Source organism: Podarcis muralis, chromosome 3 (genome assembly GCF_964188315.1).
Source record: "Podarcis muralis chromosome 3, rPodMur119.hap1.1, whole genome shotgun sequence".
Lineage (NCBI taxonomy): Eukaryota > Metazoa > Chordata > Lepidosauria > Squamata > Lacertidae > Podarcis > Podarcis muralis.
The window spans coordinates 19,466,753-19,493,266 of NC_135657.1; the positions used below are offsets into that span (position 1 = coordinate 19,466,753).

Below are 26,514 nucleotides of genomic sequence, written 5' to 3' on the forward strand. Positions count from 1 at the left end.
TCGAGGAGATGGCCCATTGGAGCTTCTGTGTTAGGTATTTGTTATCTGTAATGCCTCTATTGACACATGAAATCATTGATCTATTCTGTATGGACACACTCACCTGTAAGGGACTGGTTTTGGGGTGTTGCTGAAGTTGGTTCTAAGTTGGGAGCTATGGCCATAGTGGTGTTTTCAATTATACCCACTACATTAATTTGATGACCTCTGACTGCATTACTGTAAAAAGCTGAAAAGCGTTGTTCACAATGTTTGATTGAAGAATGGATTGGAAGCTTCAGCCTCTGTAGAGTGCAGCAGCTCATCTGCCAAGAGGTGTGGACAGATACTTGCATCATTTCTCAAAGCATAAGCACTGACTGCTGGTCTGTTTCTGGGCTCAATTCAAAGTGCTGGCACAAATGGCTTTGAGTATAACTATATCAGTGAATGTTTCCTTTCACATGAGGCCTTCCTCATCAGCATTTATTATCTTCCAATGAGGTTCTGCTTCAAATTATATCACAGGGACACCAGATTAGCCTTTATCAGAAGCATGGCTTTCTGTAGCATCCCCAATGCTATGAACTTTCTTCTTCTGCAGACAAATAAAAACCTTGTTTCCGACAGCCTTTGGTTCCTGTTTTGCCATGCCCTGGCAGTGTCTTATGTATGCTATTTATTTTCTATGTGTTTTTCGTTCATACAGTCTGTACTTGGTAAAGCTGCCCTGAAGCTTGAATGCTAAAGTGGTCTAAAATATTTTTAGTTAAATCTTCCTCATTCCACTAGTAAATGGGTGCAAGCCCAACAACAAGGGCCCCCCCCCCCCAATCCTGGGTGGACAGATTGCTTGTGCTTCAAAATCAAAAGCTCCCTCCTGATTGAGAGTTTGTATATTGTATCATAATGTCCATAGTGACACTTCATTATAACTGCTAGTGAGTGAAAGGAGGTACATAGGAAAGGTCTGGCCCTTGCCTCTGTAGTGACTCATTATGAGTCCTCTCGTTTTGATACAGGTGTGGGATAGCATCTGGGGGTGGTCAGTGAGGCAAAGCATGGCCACATCTTTACAAGGCAGTTTTCCATGATGTACAGAAGTTCCACTCACTACCAACCATAACGAAGCCTAAAAGTCAAAATGCTTGGTGGCCGTCGCAGTAATTTTGCGCAAGCGTCTGAAGACACGGTTTGTTACTCCTTTTGGTTTCCATTAAGCCTTTGGCAATGTTTTATGGTGACTGATCACAGTGTGGGCCTCAGTCATATGCGTCATAACTAGGAAATTTCTCTGGCAGCTGAAATTTGGTGCTTGAGGGAGGGAGATTAAGAGATTTTATGTCTTCTCTCACCCCCTGTCCCCCACCATGAAGCAATAGGAATTCTGCATTCTGAAGAGAGACCTCAAGCCCTGTCTCCATGGGAAAGTGGACGTGTGGGGTCATTGTATTACAAAAGCCCTTAGATTGGGTAAAAGGATATTGGTCATAGCAACAAGCGGGTTCCCCACCTTAAAATACTGGTAATATTTACCTTGGTGGGGAAAGTCTCAATCAGTGCTTATACACTTAAAGGTTGTCCAGCCAAATCTAGAATAGCAAATGCTCGGTTTGCTTTGCATTTGTTGTCAGGTCTGTTGGGAGTCTAGTTTCTTAGCATTTGTTAGATCTTTTTACGGCAAGCAAGCCCAGTTCAGGTGCATGGCTCCATGTAAAAGAGGTCACATAATTCCATCACCCCACTGTTGCATGTTGAGAAGACCTGAAGCGAGAATCTTCCCACATTCTGTTGCTTAAAATGGTTTTGTGCAATGATCACCTGGAGTTCCCATTTTAAGTGTGTTCTGCCTATTACACAAAGACATTTCAGATCTTTTCACACAGTTCTGGTAAAACTGATGGGAACTGGGGTAGCAACCTTTCATGTTCTGAGAACACAGGCAAGGGTCTGTAGGACCTATAGTATGCAGTAGTCATGGCAACTGCATATGATTCATCCTGTAGCCATGCTGTGTGTGGACTGGTCATCTGGTTGCATTTTCATGGGGCATGACAGCCCTTCAAAGGATGAAATGTACTTGGAATCCCCTGAAGATGGGAATGCCCTGATTTCCCTGGAAATGCACTTTAATTTTCATACGGTTCATTTATGCTGAAAAGAACAGCTGCATCACAGGGAGATTATTGGCGGGGGGTGTGCGCGCGCAAACGACAAAAGCCTTCCAATGTACCAAATTCTAAAGGCAGCACTTAAGCTCATCTGCTTTTTACAAGCACAAGGTCCCAGGATCATTCCCCAGGAAGGTCTGGGAATGTCCCTTGTATAACCCTGCTGGTCATTGTAGAAAACATTTAGCTAGATGGACCCAATGTTCTTGCTCAATATAAGGCTACTTCCATGTTCCTCGACTCCCACAAGCAAACAAAAAGAGACACACCCAAAGCAAGAGAGCAACTGATCTCGGTGGCTGGGAAACCAACTTGCAACTATGGTCTGGGATCCAAAGAGCTAATTGAAGCACTCAGAGCAGTTGGTGAAGATGATCAATTAGATTTTAATTATTATTTTGCATTTTAACAGTAAACTACCATGCCATATTGCAAAAAGCTTTTCAGATTCAGTTTATAAAGCAGTTTGCCATATTCTTTAATGTTCAAGAAACACAAGTTCATTCTCATTAATTTGATCGCCTGGTACTCCACCTTCAAATCTTGACGTTGGTATATTCACTGGGACACTATCTTTTATTGCCATACTTTTATTCAAAATATAGATAAGCAGGGGTGGGGTTTTTTTGTTTGTTTGTTTTGCTGGAGGAAGACTGGCTTGTATTCATAGAATCAGGAGTTGGAAGGGACCCCAAGAGTCTAGTCCAACCCCCTGCAATGCAGGAATTAATTCAGGTTACTTTTACTCAGATTAGGCCTGTTGAAATTCATGGCCATGACTAATTTAGGTCTGCTAATTTCAATGGGTCTACTCAGAGTAAACAACTGAAAATGACACAATAGGTTTTTTTTTTTATAGGAGTTGGCACTGGATTTTGAAATGGCTCTTTGAAATGTCTTGTTTGCACACATCACTTTTGTCCAGCCACTGTCACTTCTAGTCAAACAGGTCTTGCAAAGTTCTGAAACAATGCAAAATCCTGCAAAGTCTGTTCACCAGGTTAAAATCAGGATAACGCTGGGATCACAAGGGACTTCAAAATTGGATTGCTGTAATGCACCTGCGTGGGGGCTGCTAAAAGCGGGTTTTTTTTTTGTTCAGGCATGTAGACGTTTTAATCTGTTTTTAGCTTAACTGTTACTTTAAATAATCTGTTTTTAGCTTTGTCGTTTATTGACAATTTTCATGTTTGCTTTGTTCTTTGTAAACTGCTTAGAGGCTCTATTTACAATCAAACAGTCTATACATTATCTTAAATAAATGTAAACATGTAGCAATTCCTCTTTCCCCCCCAAAAAATATTTTTTGGCAATTAATTGTTACTACTTTTCTTTTCTTCTTTGAATATTTTTATTAGGAATTTCAACATAACAATTTATCAAAAACACATCATCCTCATCCCCCCCCATTTTTCCCTCCCCCAAAAAGAAACCCCCCAGACTTCCCTCAGCTCCTCTCTCTGGTTTTTCATCAGATGTTATTCTCTGCATATTATAAAATTGTAAAGAACCTTAATTTATCTATCTATATATTACCAAGAAAAAGTTTGTGACTGTTTATTCAAAACCTGCCAAGGAGTCCAGTTCATTTTGTTGTTTTTTTAAGTACTTTGTAAAAGGTTCCCATTCTTCTTTAAAGTCTAATTGTTACTGCTTTTTAACTCTCTTTGATATTTTCTTAGTTCTCTGTTTTGAGCCACTTTCTGTTTCCAGGCTTTATCTCTTCCTGTTTCTCCTCTTGCATGCGAACACTCTAATACAAAGCCCTTGAATTGTGATGTCACAGATACCTTTATAGCTCTGGTGCAAACCAACAGCAGTACTCAGTTTATGTCCAAAAGAAGATGGAAATCCTAGCTCGCAGTAGGGGCCCAAGTAGAGTGAGCGGACAGTTTGGGGTAAATCCTATACACTCATCTTTGGATTTATTTGTTTGTTCTTTCATTCAAAGTATTTGTACCCCATCATTCAATGGTCTCTACGTGCCATACAAAATCAAATATAATAAAATTAATTACAAAGCACAAATAAGAGAGCCTGGAGCAGCAGAAATAAAATATCACAATGCACTTAGAATTGTAGTGTTGGAAGGGACCCTGAGGACAGTTTAGTAGAGCCCTCTGCAATCCTGCCCACAATCGCCCCTGGGCAGCCTTGAACCACCAACCTAGTTAACATCCAGACACACTGACCCATTATGCCACAAGACACAAGAGCTACCCACCTTGGAAGAATGGCAGATGAAGGTGATTGACTACATGGGTCTGGCAGAGATGATGAGCAGAATCCGAAACCAGGGAAGAGAAGCAGCGGAAGAAGAATGGAAAAAATTTAAGGATTATTTAAAGAAATATTGTAAAATTAATGAAGGTTAGAATGATGCTGGATTAGAAAATTAATGGTTATTAGCGGTAATGGTTAAGACAAGGAGAATTAAATAAGATTAAATTATATAAAAATAAGGGAAGGGTTTGCTGAATAATTGATTAGAAATTAGAATACAGAATGGGGAGGTATGAGGAAGTCGGGGAAGCAAGGTATAAGAAATTAAGATTTGAAATTGTACTTGTTTTTTGTTTTGTTGTGTTTATTGTATTGTTTTGACTTGTCTTTGTTGTTATAAAAAACTTTAATAAAAAATTCATTATGCCACAGAGACTTCGTCCTTCCCCCAAAGCCTGGCTTTTAATAATCATAAAATCATAGAGTTGTATGACCCATGGGTCATCTAGTTACTGCAATCTAGTTCTGCAATGCAAGAACCGCAACTAAAGCATCCATGATAGATCTATAATACCTCCAAGGAAGGAGAAATAACAATCCTATATTTAAAACTGCATAATTAAGCGACAGCAAATATTTTGAAACAATGGATGTAAGCAAAATAAATAAGAACTGCAAAAGCAAGTCATGTGCAAAGCAACAAAACCCATCAAAATTCAAGATGAACATGTGGCAGAATTGCAGTATAGAGCTAGAAAATATCTACAAAAACCCCATATATAATACACTGATCAAAATCATTCATGGACACATTCACACACAAAGGTTTGGGGCCATATCCTCTTCCTTCCCCTAACCAGGGCCGGTGCAGCCATTTGGCAGGATGAGGCTGCTGCCTCAGGTGCAGCACCCCACCTGCTCGGCCATCTATTTCAGGCGAGATCTCACATATCTTGCTTGAAATCAATGAGATCTCACCTGAAATCAGTGCTGATGCCGGTGTTGGTAGAGCAGGTGGCAGTAGGGCAGGATGGCACTTGCCATTTTGCCTCATGCAGGGCAAGACGCAGAACATTGGCTATAACCCAACGTAAACACACTATAAACCAGTATAAACCACACAACGATCACACTGTCCTTACACTCACCGCATTGCAGCACCCACTCAATTCTCACTTCAGAGAATTCAGAGCCAGCGTGGTATGGTTAAGAGCGGAGAGAAAGTAAAGGAAAGAGAAGAAAATATAAGAAAAAGAAAATACTTCTGATTCTTCGTTCCATCAGCTTTATAGACTTAAGCAACACCCTTGTTTCAGAATAGTTACCAACTCTTCTGCTTTCCATAAACCAACCTTTTTTCAGTCTTCAAACCCAGATATCACAAGTTTGTTTTCCTTTCTGTGCAAAAAGTCCATAAGGGGTTTCCAATCATTAATAAAAGTCAGCCATGGTTTTTCTCTACTTAAACACGTCAACTTCTCCATCTCAGCCAAATCCATTAATTTCAGTAACCATTCTTCCATAGTCAGTGCTTTTTTTTCTAAAAAAAAATATTTAGGGTACTCTCATTTTCCTACTCATATTGAAACACTGCCCCTCAGTGAGGCCAAACTTAGATTCACAAAATGTTTAGGGGTATGTGTACCCCTGCGTACCCACCCCCCGAAACAAGCACTCTCCATAGTAGATAATAGTGAGTCCTTCCATCTTTGTGGATATGGCAATCTTGCCGCTGTGTTCTTATATTGAAATAATATTCCACAATCATTTTCTGTTTTTATATTCATTAGTCCCAGCAGGAAGAGTTCTGGCTTCAGTTGAATAATAATCTTCAAAATCTTCTGCATCAATGTGCGTATTGGTATCCAATTTTTTTAAAAGCTTTTTTATACATCCATGAAAGTCACATATGCCATACAGCTTATCCACACCATGAGAGACATACTGCCCATGTCCTAGTGCCATAATTCTGGATACACCTCGCTTTGGTTTCTCTCCCTTCCATTGATGGTCCTTGTTTGGAAAGCAGCACTATCTATGCACATGGTTGGGACCCCTTGGATCAGGATGTATGTATTTTATTTTTGTGCTTTGTAGCATACATGAAGATTTAGGGTTTTGTATGTGTTCGTATGTAGGCAACATGTATACACTATGTACATCTATGACCAACGGACAAATGTAAAAAGTTGCACATAAAATCTGGATTTCTTTGAAGGTTGCTGACAAAGACAAGGATAAAGAACTTGATTTTGGAAGAGATGCGTGGTGGAGGGAATCCCTGAGGGTATGTATAATGTTCATTTGATAGTGCTTAGCTGTGTGTCACCAAGGTGGAAACCAAAACGCTGTGTGATCTGAGATGATTGTGCAGAGTTTTAGAAGGCGCTCTGCATTTTTCCAGCAATTGCAAGGCCCAGTTCTTAATCGGAGCAGAATTCTGGAATATATTCATTTACCGTTAGCCTTCTGATGTGGAAATCTGATGTGGGAAAGGGCACTCCACCCTTTGCATAATGCACATGGGAACAATGCTAATATAAAGCACACCAACCACCCCTGTAGGGGTATTTTGCACGAATTGACTTGATTCATGTGGATGCATCATTATCTTGTATACTTTGGAAGCGAATTTCAACCTTGGTTTTTTTACCCCTTCGGCCACTTCAATCTGTGGAACTGCCACTCTTCCCGGGGCTGCATAATACTTGCTCTGCATTTCTGAGAAATTGACCTTTTAGCATGGCAGCACCTATGCTTCAGAACTCCCTGCCTATTTATATTAGACAGGTTGCCTTCTTTTGAGCCCCTGTATAAAAATAAGCATTTTTGTTTAGGCAAGTATTTCAGACATGTAGAATGTTGGATGCATCTTAATTTTTTTAAAAAGTTTTTCGTGGGTTTAAATTATTTTTAAAATATTTTGATTTGTTGACTGTTTTTTAATCAATAATGACATTTATTTGTTTTGTAAACTGCTTCGAATGTTTTTTTAAATTAAAAAAACCCCCCATCAAGCAGTAAATACATTTTATCAAATAGACAACTTTTTACACCACAAAGTACAACCAGAGCCCTTATTTTATGAAGGGTGAGGGGTGGGGAGAGTTTATGATGGAGCAAACCACCACTTTTTAAATCCTGTCAGCCTTCCAACAGCCAGAGTGGAAGGTATAGGAAGGGTGGGACGAAAGAGAGGAAGAGAGAGATTTTACTTCCCCTCATTCTCTGTACTTTTTGAAATTCCTTCTTTTATCAGTTTCAACTGGAGGAGGAATAACACTGTATGGATGCATGCAATACACTCTCACATCCTCACCACACATTTAAAGCACACTGCTTCCTCCGAAGAATCCTGGGGACTGTCCTTTGCACCTTGCAGAACTACAATTCCCAGCACCCTTGACAAAACTACAGTTCCCGGGTCATTCCCCTCTGTTGGAGGAAAGAGCTGTGTATGCTACATTAACTGTCCTCCCCCTGCCCCACCAACAAGTGGAAAATGCTGTCCCTTCATCAGTGCTGTGGTGAGAGTCAACTGCCATCCCAGTTGGCTTCTGCACATGGAAAAGGAGCGGAGGCCATCTTGTCTTTTACCTCAGGCAAAAATGCTGGCCCTGCCTGGTTCAGACAGTGTGGTATTAAAACAGAGATGCAGACAAGACATTACTGTAACCGAAGCCAACTGATTTTAATGCGTTTACTCTAACACTGGAACTCCCCTAAAGGTTTTTGGCTGGCATCTTTTAACGGTTAATAACAAAATAAAACAAAACTGCTATTTAACCACAAGGAGAGTATGTGTTTATGCTTTAAAGAACACCATTTAGAGGGGGGGGGGGAGAGGAATGTACACTTGAATGCCGTTCCTTGCCTGCTGCATTGAGCTTCTTAGAGGAAAGGGAGGATAAAACCTACAACCGAGAGCAAATAAGTACGACAAATCCCGAAATCCTCAAGTTAATTGCTAGCTGTGGGTCAGATTTCAAGTTTCTTTCCTTCAGCCCACCCCAATACCAGGCTGCTACCCAGTCCGGGATTTTCTCGAGGATGCTCAGCTGAATCCAGTGAAGCGGACGTACAATTTTAAAGGGGAAGGCCGGAAGAGGATCTCCATCTTCCAGCAGATGACTGACATGACCCTACCAAGCAGCTTCAAATACGTCCCTCCTTCGTTTGTGGAGCTGGCTGAGAAAAGGCCCGTGACATATTCCTTCAGGAGCGTCTCGAGGGAGGCGCCCACGACTGCCTCCTATAGAGATAAGGTAAAAGTAAAGAAATGGGCCCATTCATTAAAAAAAATATTTGGGGGGGCATTCATTTTAATAACTAAGGAGGGGGGAAACCCAGCCAGATGGGTGGGGTATAATAATAATAATAATAATTACAGTGGAATCTCGGTTTTCGAGCGTCTTGGAAGCCGAACGTTTTGGAAGCTGAATGCCGAAAACCCAGAAGTAATTGCTTCCATTTTCGAATGCACCTCAGAAGTCAAACGGTTTCCACTGCGTGTTTTTCTTTTTTCCTCAATGGATTTTGCCAGCTGCCCATTGCTCATTGGTTTTCAAACATTTCGGAAGTCGAACGGTCTTCCGGAACAGATTATGTTCAAAAACTGAGGTTCCACTTATTATTACTCAACTTTAAAGGTTAAATGTATAGCTTTGCAAATTTACCGTATTTTTTGCCCTATAGGACACACTTTTCCCCCTCCAAAAATGAAGGGGAAATCTGTGTGCGTCCTATGGGGCAAATGCAGGCTTTCGCTGAAGCTTGGAGAGCGAGAGGGGTCGGTGCGCACCGACCCCTCTCGCTCTCCAGGCTTCAGGAAGCTATCTGCAAGCCTGGGGAACCCGTGGGAGTTCCTGCAGGGCTCCCTAGGCTGCGGATAGCAGCCTGCTGCCCCGAGCGCGGGGCGCGCTGAAGCAGAGCGCCCCGCGCTTCGGGCAGATATCCTTTTCTCCTCTAAAAACTATGGTAGGTGGGTTTTTTAAAGCTAGGGCTTCCCTGCGGCTGGGGGGGGGGGGAAATAAAAAAATTCTTCTTTATTTCCCCCCGCAAAAAACTGGGTGCGTCCTATGGGCCGGTGCGTCCTATGGGGCGAAAAATACGGTAGATAATGTCGCTATATTAATACACAGCTTTTCATCGCTGCAGCCAAGTCCCCTGGGTGCTTGATCAGTCTGTTATTCGAATGCTTACTGTTGATGGACAACTTCAGAACCCCTGCTCTCTTGCTCTCTTTTTTTTGGGGGGGGGTCTTTAAATTGGGTTGGGACTGGACAGTTCTCAAAGAGAGGACTGTTCTCTGATAGAGGACAGTCTTCTATGTGAAGGACTATCAAGCAGACAGGGGCGCCAACTATATTTGTGTGTAGGGGGCTAAGTCCCCTCCCTCAATATTGAGAGGGCTGCTATCCCCCGGTGAGCATTTGTGTGCGCAGAAGGGTGCATGACATCATTGTGTGTGATGTCACACGTGCGTGTGATGTCATGTGGGGAGAAAGTCGGCGCCCCTGCAAGCAGAACACATGACCCCACCACATGAACCTGCCCAATAATCAAGCTCTGCGAGGAGAGAAGAAGCAGGGCCTTCTGGATTGTGGCACCTTCTCTCAGAAATCATCTGAAGGCAACCCTCTTCTCAGCTTTCAGAACAAAGATAATGTTATAATTTGAACGTTGACTTGTGAGCTGCTGAAACTTTATTCACTACTATTTTATAATCCGTAGAGAAAGCTTTACCCTGTCAGATTTGTTAGCTGCCTCCTGAATCTTTGTGATGAGGAATTGGGGAAACAACTATTTTAAATAGTATATAATAAAATAAAACTTGGGTTACTGACATTTGTATTGTGCACACTTGATTCCCCGCAGGATATAAACACTGACCCCGGGCAGTACGATCTTTTCCCTCCTCCTGTGCCCACTTTTCCAACCAAGTGAGTACACAGTCTTTGCTAATCTCGTTTCTCCCTCCCGCTCCTGCCCCACCCTGTACAGATTATTTTTGCCTGCTTTATTTTAAAGCCTTCATTTTGCCTCATTTCCAAGCGGCGGCAAATCCCATGGCTTGAGGACAAAGGGCGATTCATGCCACCAACTCAGATAGACTCCTGCTGATTTCAATAAGCAGGCTTCAATTAAAAAGATGGTTTGTTTTCAAGAAAGCACCTCGCTTTGAGGGCTGACCTCCATTTGCACTGAGAGCATGGGGCATGGTGGGGGCGGGCGGGCGGGCTGTATGCTTCTGAAGACCAGTCGCTGAAAACCAAAGGAGGGGAGAGGGCTTGGGTCCTGCTCCTGGGCATCTGATTGGCCACTGTGAAAACAGGATGCTGAACTACATCAGGGGTCAGCAAACTTTTTCAGCAGGGGGCCGGTCCACTGTCCCTCAGACCTTGTGAGGGGCCGGACAATTTTTTTTGGGGGGGGGGGAATGAACGAATTCCTATCCCCCACAAATAACCCAGAGATGCATTTTAAATAAAAGGACACATTCTGCTCATGTAAAAACACACTGATTCCTAGACCGTCCATGGGCCGGATTGAGAAGGCGATTGGGCTGCATCCGGCCCCCGGGCCTTAGTTTGCCTACCCATGAACTAGATTGACCTCTGGACTGGTCTGCTAGGATCTTCTTAAGTTCTTGTCCAAAGAATCAGACACTAGTGCATTATTTTTATTTGAATTTATTAGTTTGCTTGTTAGTTGCTACACACACAAACAAAATCTCCAAATGACCAAGGCTGCGTACATGCTGTGCATTCAAAGCAACCCCTACCCCTGGGAACTGTAGTTTTGGGAGGGTGCAAAGGCACAATTAAATAAGCAAAACACCTAAACCCACGGTCCAATTAAAACAACACAATTGAAATAGGTGTGTTTCCTGCACATTCTTTAAGCTTTGCATAATGTCTGATAAGTTGCATGCTGACTTTTGATCAGATACATTTTTAAGCTAAAAGAAAAATGGGACTGGGGACCATTTCTGAAGTTGAGGACTTCTCAAAAGAACTTAAAACACATTCTCTCCCCACCCCCTCTAAATGCAGGAATTATATGTTTCGATCTGCAGTTCAGCGGCTTAACACTTTTGGTCCGGTAAGTATTCTGCTGATTGAGGACTTGTTAGGTATGCAAAGAAGAAGAAAAGAAATGCACACGTACAAATAGATGCTAATATGTAAGATTCACACCTGCTAATGAAGGAAGGAAGCCAAGGAATTTCACCATGGACCTGAATATTCCCTGGAAATTGTGATTGGCTGTGAGTTCTGGGAATTCTAGTGGTAATCCCTACCCTCCCTCAGAGAGCTACAGTTCTCACCCTCCCTTGCTTAGGAGCTGTGACGGTTAAACAGACTCGAAACTGGATTAAATTTATAGTGTAAATTTAAAGGGCTTGCCGATCAGAAGGTTGGCGGTTCGAATCCCCGTGACGGGGTGAGCTCCTGTTGCTTGGTCATAGCTCCTGCCAACCTAGCAGTTCAAAAGCATGCAGTGCAAGTAGATAAATAGGTACTGCTCTGGTGGGAAGGTAAACGGTGTTTCCGTGCACTGCTCTGGTTTGCCAGAAGCGGCTTAGTCATTCTGGCCACATGACCCGGAAGCTGTACGCTGGCTCCCTCGGCCAGTAAAGCAAGATGAGTGCTGCAACCCCAGAGTCGTCCGTGACTGGACCTAATGGTCAGGGGTCTCTTTACCTTTACCTAAACTTTTTGGGGGCTTGAGCCTTATTGAGCCAGGGGCTTCGTGCCAAAGTGGGCTGAAATGTAAAAGGGAGTGTGGCCAATTTATTATTATTATTATTATTATTATTATTATTATTATTATTATTATAAAATATACTTTTGGGGAGGAGGGCATACACTGGAGACTTTCTGAAATGATTCCTAAGGCTGAAATCCTGTACACACTTACCTTGGAGTAAGTTCCATTAAATTTAACTGAACTTCCTTTTGAGTAAACAGGGTTAGAAATGCAGAATTTCTGCACTGGAAACCCCCCCCCCCCACATTGTGTAATTATTGTATTTCAATCGCATAAGGTGTGAAGGGGTGGGGGTGTTATCCAACATGGCAACTTGATGCTCGCTTACATCTGTTGATGGCTTCAGGAACAGCTTTCTTCACTAAGATGGCAGGGTACAGAATCTCACCGTGGGCCTTAGATGGATGACGTGTGACATAAGGGGGAAAGGGAGTGGTGAGCTTGGGGGCGTGAGTCATTCATGATGATTCACATACATGCATTCCTGGTGCCCTTTGAGTCACATATGAGCCAGCTCCCATGTTATCAGTCTGCACCCATAAAGAGATGTTCCCATGGGACTTGCAGGCAGCCTTCCTTGCACAATGGATGATGGGTCTGTTGCAAAGAGGCTGCTGCTGCTGCCGCCACGTTAGGAGTTTTGAGCCTGAGCAAGTTTGCCAAGTGGTAGTAACTTCGCATGCTGAGCACATAACACAACCTTCGCATGCTGAGCACATAACCATAACTACCCTTTCCTGTCTTGGTCTGGAAATCCAGGCGAAATATTGAGATTCTACTCACTGCTTGGCAAGACCATACTGATAATGTGGGTGGCGCTGTGGTCTAAACCACTGAGCCTCTTGGGCTTGCTGATCAAAAGGTTGGCGGTTCAAATTATTATGACTGGGTGAGCTCCCGTTGCTCTGTCCCAGCTCCTGCCAACCTAGCAGTTTGAAAGCACGCCAGTGCAAGTAGATAAATAAGTACCACTGCGGCGGGAAGGTAAATGGCATTTCCATGCACTCTGGTTTCTGTCATGGTGTTCCATTGCACCAGAAGTGGTTTAGTCATGCTGGCCACATGACCCAGAAAGCTGTTTGCAGACAAACGCCGGCTCCCTCAGCCTGAAAGAAAGGTGAGCGCTGCAACCCCAGAGTCGCCTTTGACTGGACTTAACTGTCCAGGGGTCCTTTACCTTACCTTTACTGATGACCAGCTTTACCTAGTCATTGAGATGCATGCTGTGATAATCATGGCAAGGAGTGGTCTATAGTCAACTCATTCTTAGACTCTGTTATGGGACAACCTGAACATTCAACAGAGAAGTGTGGTCAGAAGCGAGCTTTTGAAAACCTAACCCAGATGTCTGGGCAGCTATGAGCATGTGAAGAATGCCTAGCAGGAACTTAAAGATTATAGTACTAGAGATCAAGAAACACTTTCTGCACAGTCACTTGACCACAACTCAGCATGTCTTTAAATAGAGTTACGGCTGGCATTGTTGGACTGAATATTGTTACTGCTTTGCTGCCAATGCAGAAATAAAAGTTTGGGCTCCTAGTATTTCTATTAGGCCTCGTGAAGTCAGAGGCTTCATACTGCCTGCCAAGAGCAATCACTGATGTTCTATGCTCCTATTCTCTTCTGCATTGTAAAGTAATTTGAGGACAGGGTGTCCCTCATGTAGGCTAATTTACTAAACCAGGCCCAATCCCAGTTTAAGCATTGCTCTCTTAAGGGCCTGCTCTCCTAAGGGCTGTCTGTTCCCTTATATTGCCATACCCTCCAACATTTCTCTGATGAAAACAGGGACTTCCTAAAGAAAACTGGGACATTCCAGGAACTCGTATGGCTTCTATAAATCCGTGGACTGTACCTGGAAAACAGGGACACTTGTAGGGTCTGTATTTCTTCAGGGAAAGATCTCCTTTCCTATGGACTCAGATGTGCAGCTTGTTTCCACCATGGGCCATGCATTCAGTATCATGAGCCCAATGTTGTGGAACTCACTCCCAGTTGATATTCGACAGACTCTCTCCATGTCAAACTTTTCAAAGAACTTTCAGGAGGCATTTTAAGGAAGTTTTCTGTTGTTACAATTCATTTTAATTGATCTTATCCATTGTGTGCATTTAATTTTTGTGTGTGTGTACACTGCTTAGAAGCTTCAGAAATTAAGTGGTACATAAATAGTTTAAATAAATAAAACCAGACCATCACAGAGTCCGTATATTGGGTAGCCTGTGCTGGCAAACACCAAATGCTTGTTACATCCCCACAAAATAATGCTGGAAGAATGATGGAGAGAGAAGAAAAAGAGAATCCCTATTAGAAGTTCTGGCCTTCAGAAGAACTTGTGCATTCCACTTGCAAGGTATATACGGTCACACCTTTCCCATTTGATGGATGTGTTGACTGTGGTTGTCCAGATATAGTCAGGAAGAACAAGCGCACGTCCATTATTGATGCATCTGTGCCTTCGGTTAATAAAAACCCAGAATTCAGGAGCTGAGGCTGTGAGGAAGTATCAAGATCTTGTCATCAATATTAAGCAAGTGTATCAGCTGGAGAGCGTATGAGTCACCCCATCATAATCTTGATAAATGGCTTGATCCCAAAAGCGTTGAAAAGGTAGCGTCGACCGTATGAAACTCCCCAAAAGATGAATCAGTCATGTCCTCGAAGCTGTCACTTGAACACTGGCAGAATTATCCAGAAGACCTTGAACATTGTTGACGCCGGAGCCTATGCGTGTTTTTCATGCCTCCCCCACAAAACATTATTGCACGCGAATGTAGAATTTGCACCAAGGGGACGTTTATGTCATGATCTGTGAGGCAGATATTATTGTATAAACCGCTTTGGAAAAGTACCGTTGGAAAAGTGGAGTGCAAATATTAAATCAAAAGTAAACTGAACATTCAAATTAATTGTATCTTTAGACACTTGCCCTTCTTCACACAAGCCTGGTTATGGAAAATGCTAGCTTTTTAAAGAATTTGCAACGTATTTTTTCTTTCATTTTGTAAGGATGACCGAAGACATGAAAAGAGAGATGTGTTATATTATTGTGCTTAGCTCATGGAGCACAATTTGGGAACTTATGTTCTAAAACACAGACACCAACTCTTTGGGGCTGAGGACACCTGGGCAGTGTATATAGAGGTCCTGGGCTGCCCAGACAACAAGACCCGCCCCCCTCTCGGCCTTGCTGATGTGGTCCAAAGGAAAGCAGAGCAATACATTTGGCACCAGATGCCATCTGATCGTCCGGATTTGTGTAGGGTTTACTCCTTAGTCATTTCTTCTCCCATGATGTGCAGAACGGCTGGTTATGCAGCCTTCCAAAGAGGAGTCCCTCTTTTTCTGGTACAGAAACAATCATCGGATCATCACTAGTCCCTGTTTTTCTTTGGAAGTGTTTCAGCTGGTGGAACACGCTGTGCTATGAAGCCAGGGGGCAGGGGGAGCGTTACAGCTTCTTAACACCTAACGCATTTAGTGAACAGAGGTGACAGTTTGTGGCTGTGATTCATGCCTGCCTTACATAGAGAAAAAGTGCCGCGCTCAAATTAGCCACCAAATCTGTACAGTATAAAAGGAGAACAGTCGACCTGTTGTCGAGCAATCCAGACAAGCTGCAGAAAGGAGAAGGCCGCAGTGAGACGAAGGTCCAGATTTACTGGCTTCCTCCTTTGTAACAGGTGAAACTTTTAAGGAGGCTGATATGATAGTCTTTACCAGGAATTGACAGTCTTTACCAGGAATGAGGAACCTCAGCCCTGGGGTCCAGATGTGGCCCTCTAATTCTCTCTAGTGATCCTCAGGACTCTCCCTAGGCACACTGCCTCTTCCCTGGCAACACTTCCCACTGGCTCTGCTGCATGCCACCTATGAGTGGTGTTTTTGCCTGGCTGGAATGTGCCCATGAGCTCTGATAATGCCACTTGCTTGTCTAGATGAAGGTATGTGAGTGTACAAACACACAATGGTACAGAATTTCTCCTCCCACTTTTGCCTTAGGCCCTGCCCAGTGGCTGGCATGTGGCCTTGAAGGGTTGTCCAGGAGGAGATGCAGCCCTCAGACTGACAAAGATTCCCCAATCGTGGTCCACCCAGCATGTTGCAAAATTCAGTTTTTGTTGGCACAGAATGTGGGTGTGCTAAGTGCAGTGTAGTCACTAACCTGCTTCAGGTTCAGTTGAAGTCCACGTCCAGCACATCAGCCACTCATGGCAAACTGCTTTATAGCCTGATGCTTTCAGCAGGTTTGCCTGGGAGTGAGGTCAGAGGCAGACCATAGGTTGTCGCCCCCCACCCAGAGAGCAGAAGTTGGTCAGAAAGGTTGTTGACATCTGTCTGTCTTGGTAGACAATGGAGGAATGAGCCTTTGAGGGTAAAGTCAAACTGTTGGAAGTTTGCAATGCCTGCTGCAGCTGTAGAGACTGACACGGGAGAGACATGTTTTGTTGCAACTGGAGCAGATGAAGACGTCTGGTTGTGCTGCTGCAGGTGCACCACAACATAGGCGCTCTTCCAGTTGAAATGTAATTGGTAAGGGTTTGTACAGTTTTGAAAAATGGCGAAACCTGTTCATGCAGAGACCAACAGTGCAGTTGTAGGGAGTTTTTTTTTTCAGCCTGAGGGAAGCGTTTCCTTCTGGGTGACCTCCCAGGAGCCAGCGGTGGGTGAAGCAACAGAGGTGACTTTTACCTTTATACAGAAGGCTGGCTTCTACACATGCTCACGTCCCTCTCTTCCTCCACCCAGGCCAGCAGTGTGCATTATAACAATTCAAGGGCTCTCCTGGTCCTTGGAGATCATGGGGGGAGGGGAGCTGCCCTTCGCAGGAGGAGGAGACACCCCAGCTTCTTCACTAGCCTGACTCATCTCTGCCTCTTGGCCCTCCTCCTTTCTAGCCTCCGCTTCTGCCTCTGATTCTGGACTGCTCTCTGCCACAGCCTCTTCCTGCTCACTAAACCCTGTTGCCTCTTCAGCTTCCAACACCTCCTCCTCCCAATCATCTCCCTCTTCTCCCTCGGGCCACTCATCATTGTCCCACCACCAATCCCCAGGCTCTGAGCCTTCATCCCTTGGGGGTTCCCCAGCTGGTACCTCCCACCATTCCTCTGCATCCAGCCAGCCCATGACATTGTGTGTGTGTGTTGATGTTGGCAAGGATTCTCCCTGCCAAATGAGCCTGGCATTTTTTTCCCATCAGTGTTATGTACTGAGTTGAATAGGATCCAAAATGCAGCAGCCTGATTGGTCCTAGAACAATAGGATCCAAAATGCAGCAGTCTGATTGGTCCTAGAACAATAGGATTCAGAATGCAGCAGTCTGATTGGTCTGCAGGAACCACCCAATCCACCTCCAGATGAAAGTGAATCCGCAACCTGATCGGCCTACAGGAGAATTCTGGAATTAACCAATCACGTGTAGCCCATTGTGTAAATAATGTATATAAAGCAGATACTTTGGGGAAACTTTCATTCCTCCTCCCACTATGAGCTGAATAAAGAGCATGAAATCCACCCTCGACTCTGAGTATATTTCAATCAGCTCTACAGCGCCATCCGCAGAGCTGATTCAATGTCTATTTTCGCCCTCTTGTCTTTCGGAAAGTTATGCCTACATGTCTTTTTTTTCTTTTGAAGAAATAAAGCAACCCAGCTCTGCTGTTTTTCTTTGGGCTTAAAGAACCTCTGCTCCTTCCAAATACCGCGGCTAATTTTCAGATGCCAGCCATGCCAAATCCTTGATCAAACACAGAGCAGGATTTTGACTTAAAAGAGCACACTTCTCCTGTCCCCCTGATCAGATTAGCGCTTTTGAAGTCCTACAATGGAGGATCCTGGGGAAAGGGGAAATCCTTGCGAGGGTTGATCAGCATTTCTTTTGTGAAAGCAGAGCAAAGGATTGTGTGCAACTTGAATTCTCTTGAGGTTGTGCTTTGGCTTTTAAATAGATGTTAACCTTTTATTTGAAAATCCTTGAGGATCTCATTAATGTCCCGATGCCAGGTGGCCTTCTGTGATAGAAGAGACATTTTGTGTAAACAACAGCTCCTTAAATGAGTTATTGATACAGCTGCTGTCCAATATTTTGCAACAAATGAGCTGTAACCGACATCTTAACATTTGCAGCAGCAATCGCCATGTGTGCTTTGCAGGTGATGGTCTGGACTGTCTATTATTTGGGGGAGGGACAGGACAGGACAGGGCAGAGGACCTCCATGAAGGGTCTTTTGAGGGACATGTGTGCAATGCACTTCATTGCGCATTGTTGCCATATGCACAACATTCACCCTGGTTTATTACCCTGGTAAGTAAACAGACAGTCACAGTTTCCTGTTACAGGTGTAACAGGAAACTATGGCTTAAAGTAGGGATGGAGATCTGGGGCTCTTCAGATGTTTCTGGACCACAGCTTCCATCATCAATGACCACTGGCCATACTGTCTACAAGCCAACTATGTCTGGAAGACCCCAGCTTCCCATCCCCTTGTTTAAAGAGATGAGGATTTAAGTGCTGAAGCTGGTCCACAGAGGGAAAGGCAATGTATGGGGCCCAGTGCTCACTCTCAACTTATTTAGCTGTTAGTTCAAGCTTTCCAAACTTTTCATATTGGTGACACACTTTTTAGACATGCATCATTCCGCGGCACAGTTATTCAGTTTTACTAGCAAACCAGAGGTTGAACTACTCCTTTCCAGTCCCAGGAGGAGCGCAGGAAGTGTTCGCATGACACACCTACACACTGCAGCCAACACACTAATGTGTCATGATCCACAGTTTGGAAACTGTTATTAAGTCAGTAATGTTATGCCCAAACTGCCCAATGTAAGGGCCAGTTCAGATGTAACAACCATCTATGGTTTAATTGTTATGAGCATGATGAACCGTCAGGGTTGCACATTGCCTCCTCCACTCAGGTGGAGAGGTCATTAAAGGAATCCATTTGTGGTTTGCCACAAACCACTGTTTACTGTTTAGTCTGAATATAGCAACCCTTGATTTATTGTTCTCAAACAAGGATCTGAAACCAGGATCAAGTCATGGTTATGACCAGACTGTTAATGGTTTTTAATATAAAGAATAGGAAAGCATAAATGTATCAAAACCGGAAAGAAGAAACCTTCGTCTAGTTCCAGAAGGAGGCCTGTTCACCTACCCATTTCAGTTGCTATGGAATGACTCATCTCTCATCATCATCATGCTTAACTTTTTCCAAGCGGTCATCCGTTTTCCGTTTATTAAGATTTCTTTCTGTTAAAACCACGAAGCAAATTTTTGCTTGGCAAAATACCCAGGGAATGGAATTTTTGTGTCTGCAGCAAAATTTTTTGCTAGGCTCCAGGCCTAGCACATGTTTTGCCAAGTTCAGGGGTGAGAGGTAAGGCATCTCAGCACGGTGGGGGGGGGGGGGGAGACTAAGAGCCAGTGACCTGTTGGCTTGCCCTGTCTTGCTGTCTAGGTTCTAACTGTTTATGGGTGACTTCAACACCACTCTTCTCCCTTCCTTGCTTTTAAAGTGGACTTGGGCCAGACAACCCTTCAAATAGCGAAAATCCTCTGTAAAGTAGGACACTCTCATCCTACACTCTAAAGTAGCGCATGCTAGCTTGGCCTCAGGGGAATTGTATTCCCATGAAGTTGGAGGGCATCAGAATGGGGAAGTTTGGTCTACAGGCTGTCACAAAGCATTTCCTTAAAAGTGGCTGTTCTTCTCAAGTGTTGTTTTTTAAAATGTCCCTACTATGTTGTGTCCAGGTGCATGGGTGCAGTCAGGATTTATTTGGGGTGGGCATGCTTCATGTATTTTATACTGTATTTTAATATTTTAATATTTTGTTGAAAGCCGCCCAGAGTGGCCGGGGAAGCCCAGCCAGATGGGCGGGGTAATAATAATAATAATAATAATAATAATAATAATAATAATAATGTGGGGGGGAACCTCAGTTAGTTAAGTATTTTTATTGATTTACTTGTTGGGGGAGGGGCAGCCCCCCTCCCCCAGCTATGCCTATGTCCAGGTGAAATTTTCAGAAATCTGTACAAAGCCCTTAAACCTCTCTCTCCTCTGGACAAAATAAATTGCTACAGAAGAAAGGATGGGGGTGGGGTGTGTGGACAAAACAAAACACCAAATACACACAAGAGAGGTTGCCATTTCAAATGTGTTAAAAAAGCATCATTTTTATGCTCTAAGGAACATGACAGATGCTAACACATGAACACGAGAGGCGGGGGGAATAGACAGGCGTTAACTTATCTACTGAACATAAATAGATTTTATTTTTCTTGGCTTTATAACAATAATATGAAAGTGTTGCTTGACGCGTTGGTGCCACTTGTGTCTGCGAGGGATCGAAAATAGATGGACGGGCGTAAAGGGTTTTGTTGCGAAGCGATGAGACAGCCCCGTGATCTGTGTCAGTTGTTCATATATTAAAAGGTTTGCTTGTTTCTCTTTCCAAGATGAGGCTGATATCCCGTAATTACTTCAGGGGCATGTGAACCTGTCAGAAACCATCAGCGTTGCTCAGATCTTCTGTGGCAAAAAAGGAAATGTTATTTCTGGCTTTTTCAGAACACAATGAAAGGACGGGAATAGTTTGTTCTGTGCCAGTGGCTCGTAAACTGTGTTCAGAAGGTGAACCCTGGGGTTTTCCTAGGATCTTAGCAAGGATTCTCAATGAGACAATTACTAATGGCGGACCTTGGAAGACAGCTTGCCCAATATTGCAAATCTTCACCAGGTGTTACTAACCTCAAAATTGGATTGCTTGAAGATGCTCTATATGGGGTCTCCCTTGGGCTTACTCCGGAAGCAATGGTGGTACTTTCTCTAATTTTATGTTATGTCATGCTCCCCATGGCAGCCATTTTGTGCCAAGCCATGCCCCCATGGTAGCCATTTTGTAACTGGCACCCTCTGCACACTCTCAAAATTCAAAATGGGCCCCCAGTCCAAGAAGGTTGGTGACCCCTGGCTTCCAGACTGAAATGTGACAATATCATCATCATTAAAATTTCTATACTATTCCTTAAGAGAGGACCTTTTCTGTGTTGGCTTCCCAATTGTGAAATGCTCTCCCCAGAGAGGCTCACTGGTGCCATCATTATGTCTTTAGGTGCCAGGCAAAAACATTCCTCTTACCCAAGCCTATGGCTATTAAATAATCTGTGGAAGTTATTATGATGGCTATTTTATTATTAGGCTGTCTGTCAGTAAGCTTTTTATTATGTTTTTTATTATGTTTCAGCACTGATGTTCTGTGATGTGTTTTTAATGTTGTACACTATACACTGCCCTGGGATCTTTTGATAAAGGGCAGTATATAAGTTGAAATAATAATAATAATAATAATAATAATAATAATAATAAACAAACGTAGGATCACAGGGCAGTTTACAATATAAAAGCACAAAAATACATAACATTGTAATGCACAAAAACAATATGGCCAGTTTTAAAGGCCATATAATGTTTATTTTTATTTTATTTTATTTTATTTTATTTTATTAATTTTTATTAGTTTTTATTAAATATTACAAGAAAATAAAAAGAAAAAAGAAATAGAATCAAAAATCAATACATAACACTGTAAACACATTTATCTATGTATTTTCCAAAATGCAGACTAGAAAAGAAGAAAGACGAAAGATAAAAGAAAAGAGAAAAGAGAAAAAATACTTTTCATAATCAATAATACCAAATTCATACTTCAAACATTACAATATATAAATCCTAGTTAAAATATTATAAAAGACTTCCACCACATTCACCACACGTCTCTAAGTTATCTAGTTCACCTTTACATCTGTTCTTCAGTCACTTCCTTTCCTTAAGTTCTTTCATAGTCCATCAAATCTTTGTGTTCTCTATATTCTTCACAAGATTACTCTAAGCACAGAAACAATGGGAATGCTTAAATGAATATTTACACAAGCAGGGCTCAAACAGGATAGTTTGGTTGTACTTAGGCCATATAATGTTTAATTAGCCAAAAGCCTGGGAGATGGTGAATATTTTCTCCTGGCACCTAAAGATATGCAGTGAAGGCACCAGGCGAGTCTCCCTGGGGAGAGCATTCCACAAACAGGGAGCCTCTGCAGAAAAGGCCCGTTCTCCTGTTGCCATCTTCCAGACCTCTGGCAGAGAAAGCGCATGAAGTAGGTTCTCAGGTGCTGATCTCAGGATCCAGGTTGGTTCATATGGGAAGAGGCGGTCCTTGAGGTATTGTGGTCCAATTAATGGTATTAAAGATCCCATCTATGCATATGTGAACATCTCTGAAATAAACCATAAGCATTATTATGTTGTAGAAAGAAGGCCCAGGCCCGGGTACATATAACATAAAAGAAGTCTTGCCTACGCCTATTCGGTCATGCTTCCTGTCCAAAGTACCACGGTTGCTGCCATCCCATTCTGTGAGTATGATTTTCTTTACTGACCAAGAATTAATTCAGTTATAAAATGCAAACTTCAGAATACAAAATGGATTCAGCATGTAATCTCACAGCACCTTAACGCAGATGGTTTTAATGGCTTACCTTGTCAAAATTACGGTGAATAGAAAAAATATATATTCTAAAATGATAATGACTTGCCAGACCTGTTTTGATATAAACAGAGGATTTGCCATGAAGAAAACCCCACCTTAATATAATGAATTTGCCTTTTTTATCTCCTCCCTTAACAGGGTACATTATATTTTCCAGTCATTATTGCCTCTTTCATATTCCAGCTTGATTACAATTAGTGCGCCAATTGTGTTTATGCTTGCACTCCATCATCAAATCAAAAATAATATTGCCAACCAATAATCAGAAAGAGGTCATATACAAACAATTACACTTTTAAAAAGCATCTCAGGATAGAACATAGACATGTTGTCAAAACCTAAATCGCTAATTAGTATATACTTCTATGCAACTTTGGAATAAAATGAGGTGTTACATTTCTCTTTGCTTAAAGAAACCTTGAGTTCTGGCTTGTGAGTTGAAAATATGCTCATCTAAAGAGTTAGAGCTTGGCGCCTTGTATTGACCGTTTGTCTTTGCCAAGTTCAGAAGAAACAGCTTGAGACTTTTCAGCTATATAGCTGCAAATAAAACGTTTTAAGTGTGTTTTAAGTGCAATATACAATGTGACACTAGATGGCGATGGTGAGCCTTATGGAAAATTCAATGTATTTATTTTTCTTAAAAAAGCATTTTCAGAATGGTTTTTATATGTGTGTAGATTCCACCTCTATTCTCTGAGCAGAAATGAAAGTTTTATCTGGATTGGATAGGTGGGGATTCAGGTGTCTCAGCTGCCCCAACACTTGTTTTGAGTCAATTTACCATTGCTTGTGCCTATTAGGCAGGGAGATCTGTTGTACCACATTTTGTATTACCTGGCTCAGAAATTTGAAATGTGAGAACTCATAAAGCTCTCGCTCAACCATGAGGCAAGCGTTACATCCCTAAAAGTTTTTCTCTGCCTCAGATTTTCACCTGAACCAGAGAAGAATGTCAAATTCTCACCCCGTTTGCTTCTGAACCCATTTTCACTCCCCCCATACGTCCACTTACCTCTCTTGCCGTTCCAGGGATAGCAGTGTTGGGAGGAAGGGGTGGAAAGTATTTCTCTTTCTCTCCTCCTCTTCTTCTTCTGCTTTCTTTCTCTCCAACATCAGGCATGTTGCTACCACCATTAGCCTGATGCCAGGAGCCCTGGGAAATGCAATTTCCCTAGTGTGCCTCACATTTGTAAGCAGTTCTGTGGGAGGGAAAGGAGATAGTTTTGGAGGGATGGGGGGTGAGCAGGTGAGCAGATGATAAAGACAAAGGAGGGAATTTGCTCCTCCTAAGGAGGAGGGTGGGTGAAGGCTTAAGAGGACCCCTTTGTGCTCTCGGGGAATTACTTCGGTTCAGAATAAACTGAGCTATTTTTCCAAGTGTGGGAGGGAATATTTCTGTGTGGTTCCTCCTCCCAGTCCTGTTCTCAGCCTGATGTGAGGTATTTATCACTAGCTCAGAGAGGTAGAGAGAGAGAGAGAGAGAAACACACACACACACACACACACACACACACAGAGAGAGAGAGAGAGAGAGAGAGAGCGCACATATTATGAAGACATGGGATTTAAAAATAGGTTAGCAGAGAATGGGTTAAAAATAAAATGCAGGCTTAAAATGGTAACCAAAAATGTTATCACTTAGTTAACACACTGATGCGGCAATCTTGTGCATGCTGGCTCCAGTGTTTTACTTTATGCAAGCCTACCTCGGTTTAAGGGACGCGGGTGGCGCTGTGGTCTAAACCGCAGAGCCTAGGGCTTGTCGATCGGAAGGTCACGAATCCCCATGACGGGGTGAGCGCCCATTGTTCAGTCCCTGCTCCTGCCCACCTAGCAGTTCAAAAGCACGTCAAAGTGCAAATAGATAAATAGGTACTGCTCCGGTGGGAAGGTAAACGGTGTTTCCGTGCACTGCTCTGCACTGTTTTGGCTTAGTCATGCTGGCCACATGACCCGGAAGCTGTCCCTCAGACAATAAAGTGAGATGAGTGCCGCAACCCCAGAGTTGTCCGCGACTGGACTTAACGATCAGGGGTCCCTTTACCTTTACCTTTTACCTTGGTTTAATCTAATAATTGCCTTGTTTCTTACTCTTTCCATACAGAAAGTTCCTGGCCCAGGGAGTTACTGGCCTACAAACCAGTCTCCAAAACAACCAAGAACCATTGAGAGTCTGGGAAGGGAGCACACTATCTTCTTCAGCAATACTCCAGAGCTTTAGAAAACAAGAGTGGTGGAGTACACGAAATTCAGGGGCACCGATTCTGAAAAACCACTCCTCCTCCTACCTTATCCATATCCCATTCCTCACCAGGACCGATCAGCTCACTTTTATTCCTTTGGCTTTCAGTGGGCCACAGTGCCAACACCATGATGCGATTTTGTGCACTGGGTTCCCTGCCTCCATTTCCTCCCTGGCCCTTTCCTCGCATCCTAAGATTCTTCATTGTTCCTGCTGTTTGACGTGGCTCAGTTGTGTTCCTCCACCACTCAGTACACTTCTTTCTGTTAGCAAGGAAACTGAGCGATGGGAATATATCCTGACCCCAGAGTCCTTGTGAGCTGCTGGTTGGGCTGAAGCCAGGTTCCTCTGCTGGCTCGAGGGCACCAATTCTCCTGCACTCCTCTCTGGATTCGGTAGAGCTTAACCCGAACTAGATACAAAGAGCGTTTGATCAAGGACAGCCTCTGCTGGATGCAAGATCTGCAGTGGAAAGAAGAAGAAAAAAGAACACAGATTGCTGAACGATTTGAGGGGGCTCAGCCGTCACAGCCTTTCCCTGAGGTAGAAGGAAAAAAGACTCTGTTGCTGATCTTTTTATATTCCACAGATTTCTGTGTCCTCACCCCACCCCACCCCACGTATTTCCAGTCAGTCAGAGCATTGCCTATCACTCAGAAGCATCCCCACCCCCAGTAATGGTACTGAATTCAGTGGAGCCACTCTGGAATAAATGGCTTTCGGAAATTGGTGCTGTTCTCTTTGCAAGGTTTCAAAGGGTGGTGTAGCCCTGGATCCATCTGCTAGCAGAACAAACTTCCACTCACGTAGTAGGGTTTCCATTTCTACTCCTCATCCTTGAGGTCCCATGGGTGGGGGGCTAGAGGGTGGGATTGCTGGAACCCTGTGGACATCAGGAGATGCAGTGGGGAAGAATTGGTGGAAATTCTACCCCCCCACACTTTCCCCCAACAGGAACCACTGCTGAATCTCATTCCTTTCTGCAAACAGAGGAAGCCTTGTAGTAATCATACAATTTTTGTCAACAAAATATTGGAAAGGGTGTGTGTGTGCTATAATGGAGGACTGGCTTACAAAGCAGTCCTAAGTTTATTCAGAAAAAGGTAAGTCCTGCAGAGTTTAATGGAGCTTCTTATTTTATGTATCAACGTTTATATATTGCTTAGTTAAAAAACAAATCTTAGGGGTTTACCTAATATGGTATAAAATATTCATTTAAAAGCATGATAATGACATACATTAAAAACAAGACAGAATTAAATTATAAAATGCATTCTTATAATTAAAAAAAGAAAAGAATGCCATACTATGTACACACAGGGATTAAAGCAAATGTGCAGGCTTTTATCACACTTGTCCTGCTTTCACAGGACTTCTTATGAGATTCTCAGTACACTGTGACTAGTTTAAGACCTGCATGGCTTTAGATCTGGGATGGGGGGCCTTCCAGATCACCCATCAGCCCCAACTAGCATGGCCAATGGTTTGGTCGGGAATTATGGACATATTACCTTGTAAGTGAATTTAGTATGGCAGCGTAAGCAAAACGTGGCATGTTATGCTTGCAAA

The 26,514-nt window shown here is 43.1% G+C and overlaps 1 protein-coding gene across 1 annotated transcript; it reads left to right on the forward strand.

Annotated features, from left to right (window-relative positions):
- Window positions 1-5,366: 5,366 nt before the first annotated feature.
- Window positions 5,367-25,691, forward strand: STPG4 (sperm-tail PG-rich repeat containing 4). The gene is made up of 7 exons (XM_077925329.1): window positions 5,367-5,393; window positions 6,592-6,660; window positions 8,378-8,638; window positions 10,251-10,315; window positions 11,429-11,477; window positions 22,462-22,566; window positions 24,808-25,691. The coding sequence occupies exons 1-7, from the start codon at window positions 5,367-5,369 to the stop codon at window positions 24,922-24,924; spliced, it is 693 nt and encodes a 230-aa protein (XP_077781455.1). The 3' UTR covers window positions 24,925-25,691.
- The last annotated feature ends 823 nt before the right edge of the window (window positions 25,692-26,514 follow it).

Bases quoted from the DNA above. Each gene is read 5' to 3' on its own strand.
- STPG4 (XM_077925329.1), top strand. From the start codon at position 5,367: ATGCCGGTGTTGGTAGAGCAGGTGGCA. The intron at 6,661-8,377 runs GTATGTATAATG...TCTTTCCTTCAG, and splicing joins GGTGGAGGGAATCCCTGAGG to CCCACCCCAATACCAGGCTG. The intron at 11,478-22,461 runs GTAAGTATTCTG...ATTATGTTGTAG, and splicing joins GGCTTAACACTTTTGGTCCG to AAAGAAGGCCCAGGCCCGGG.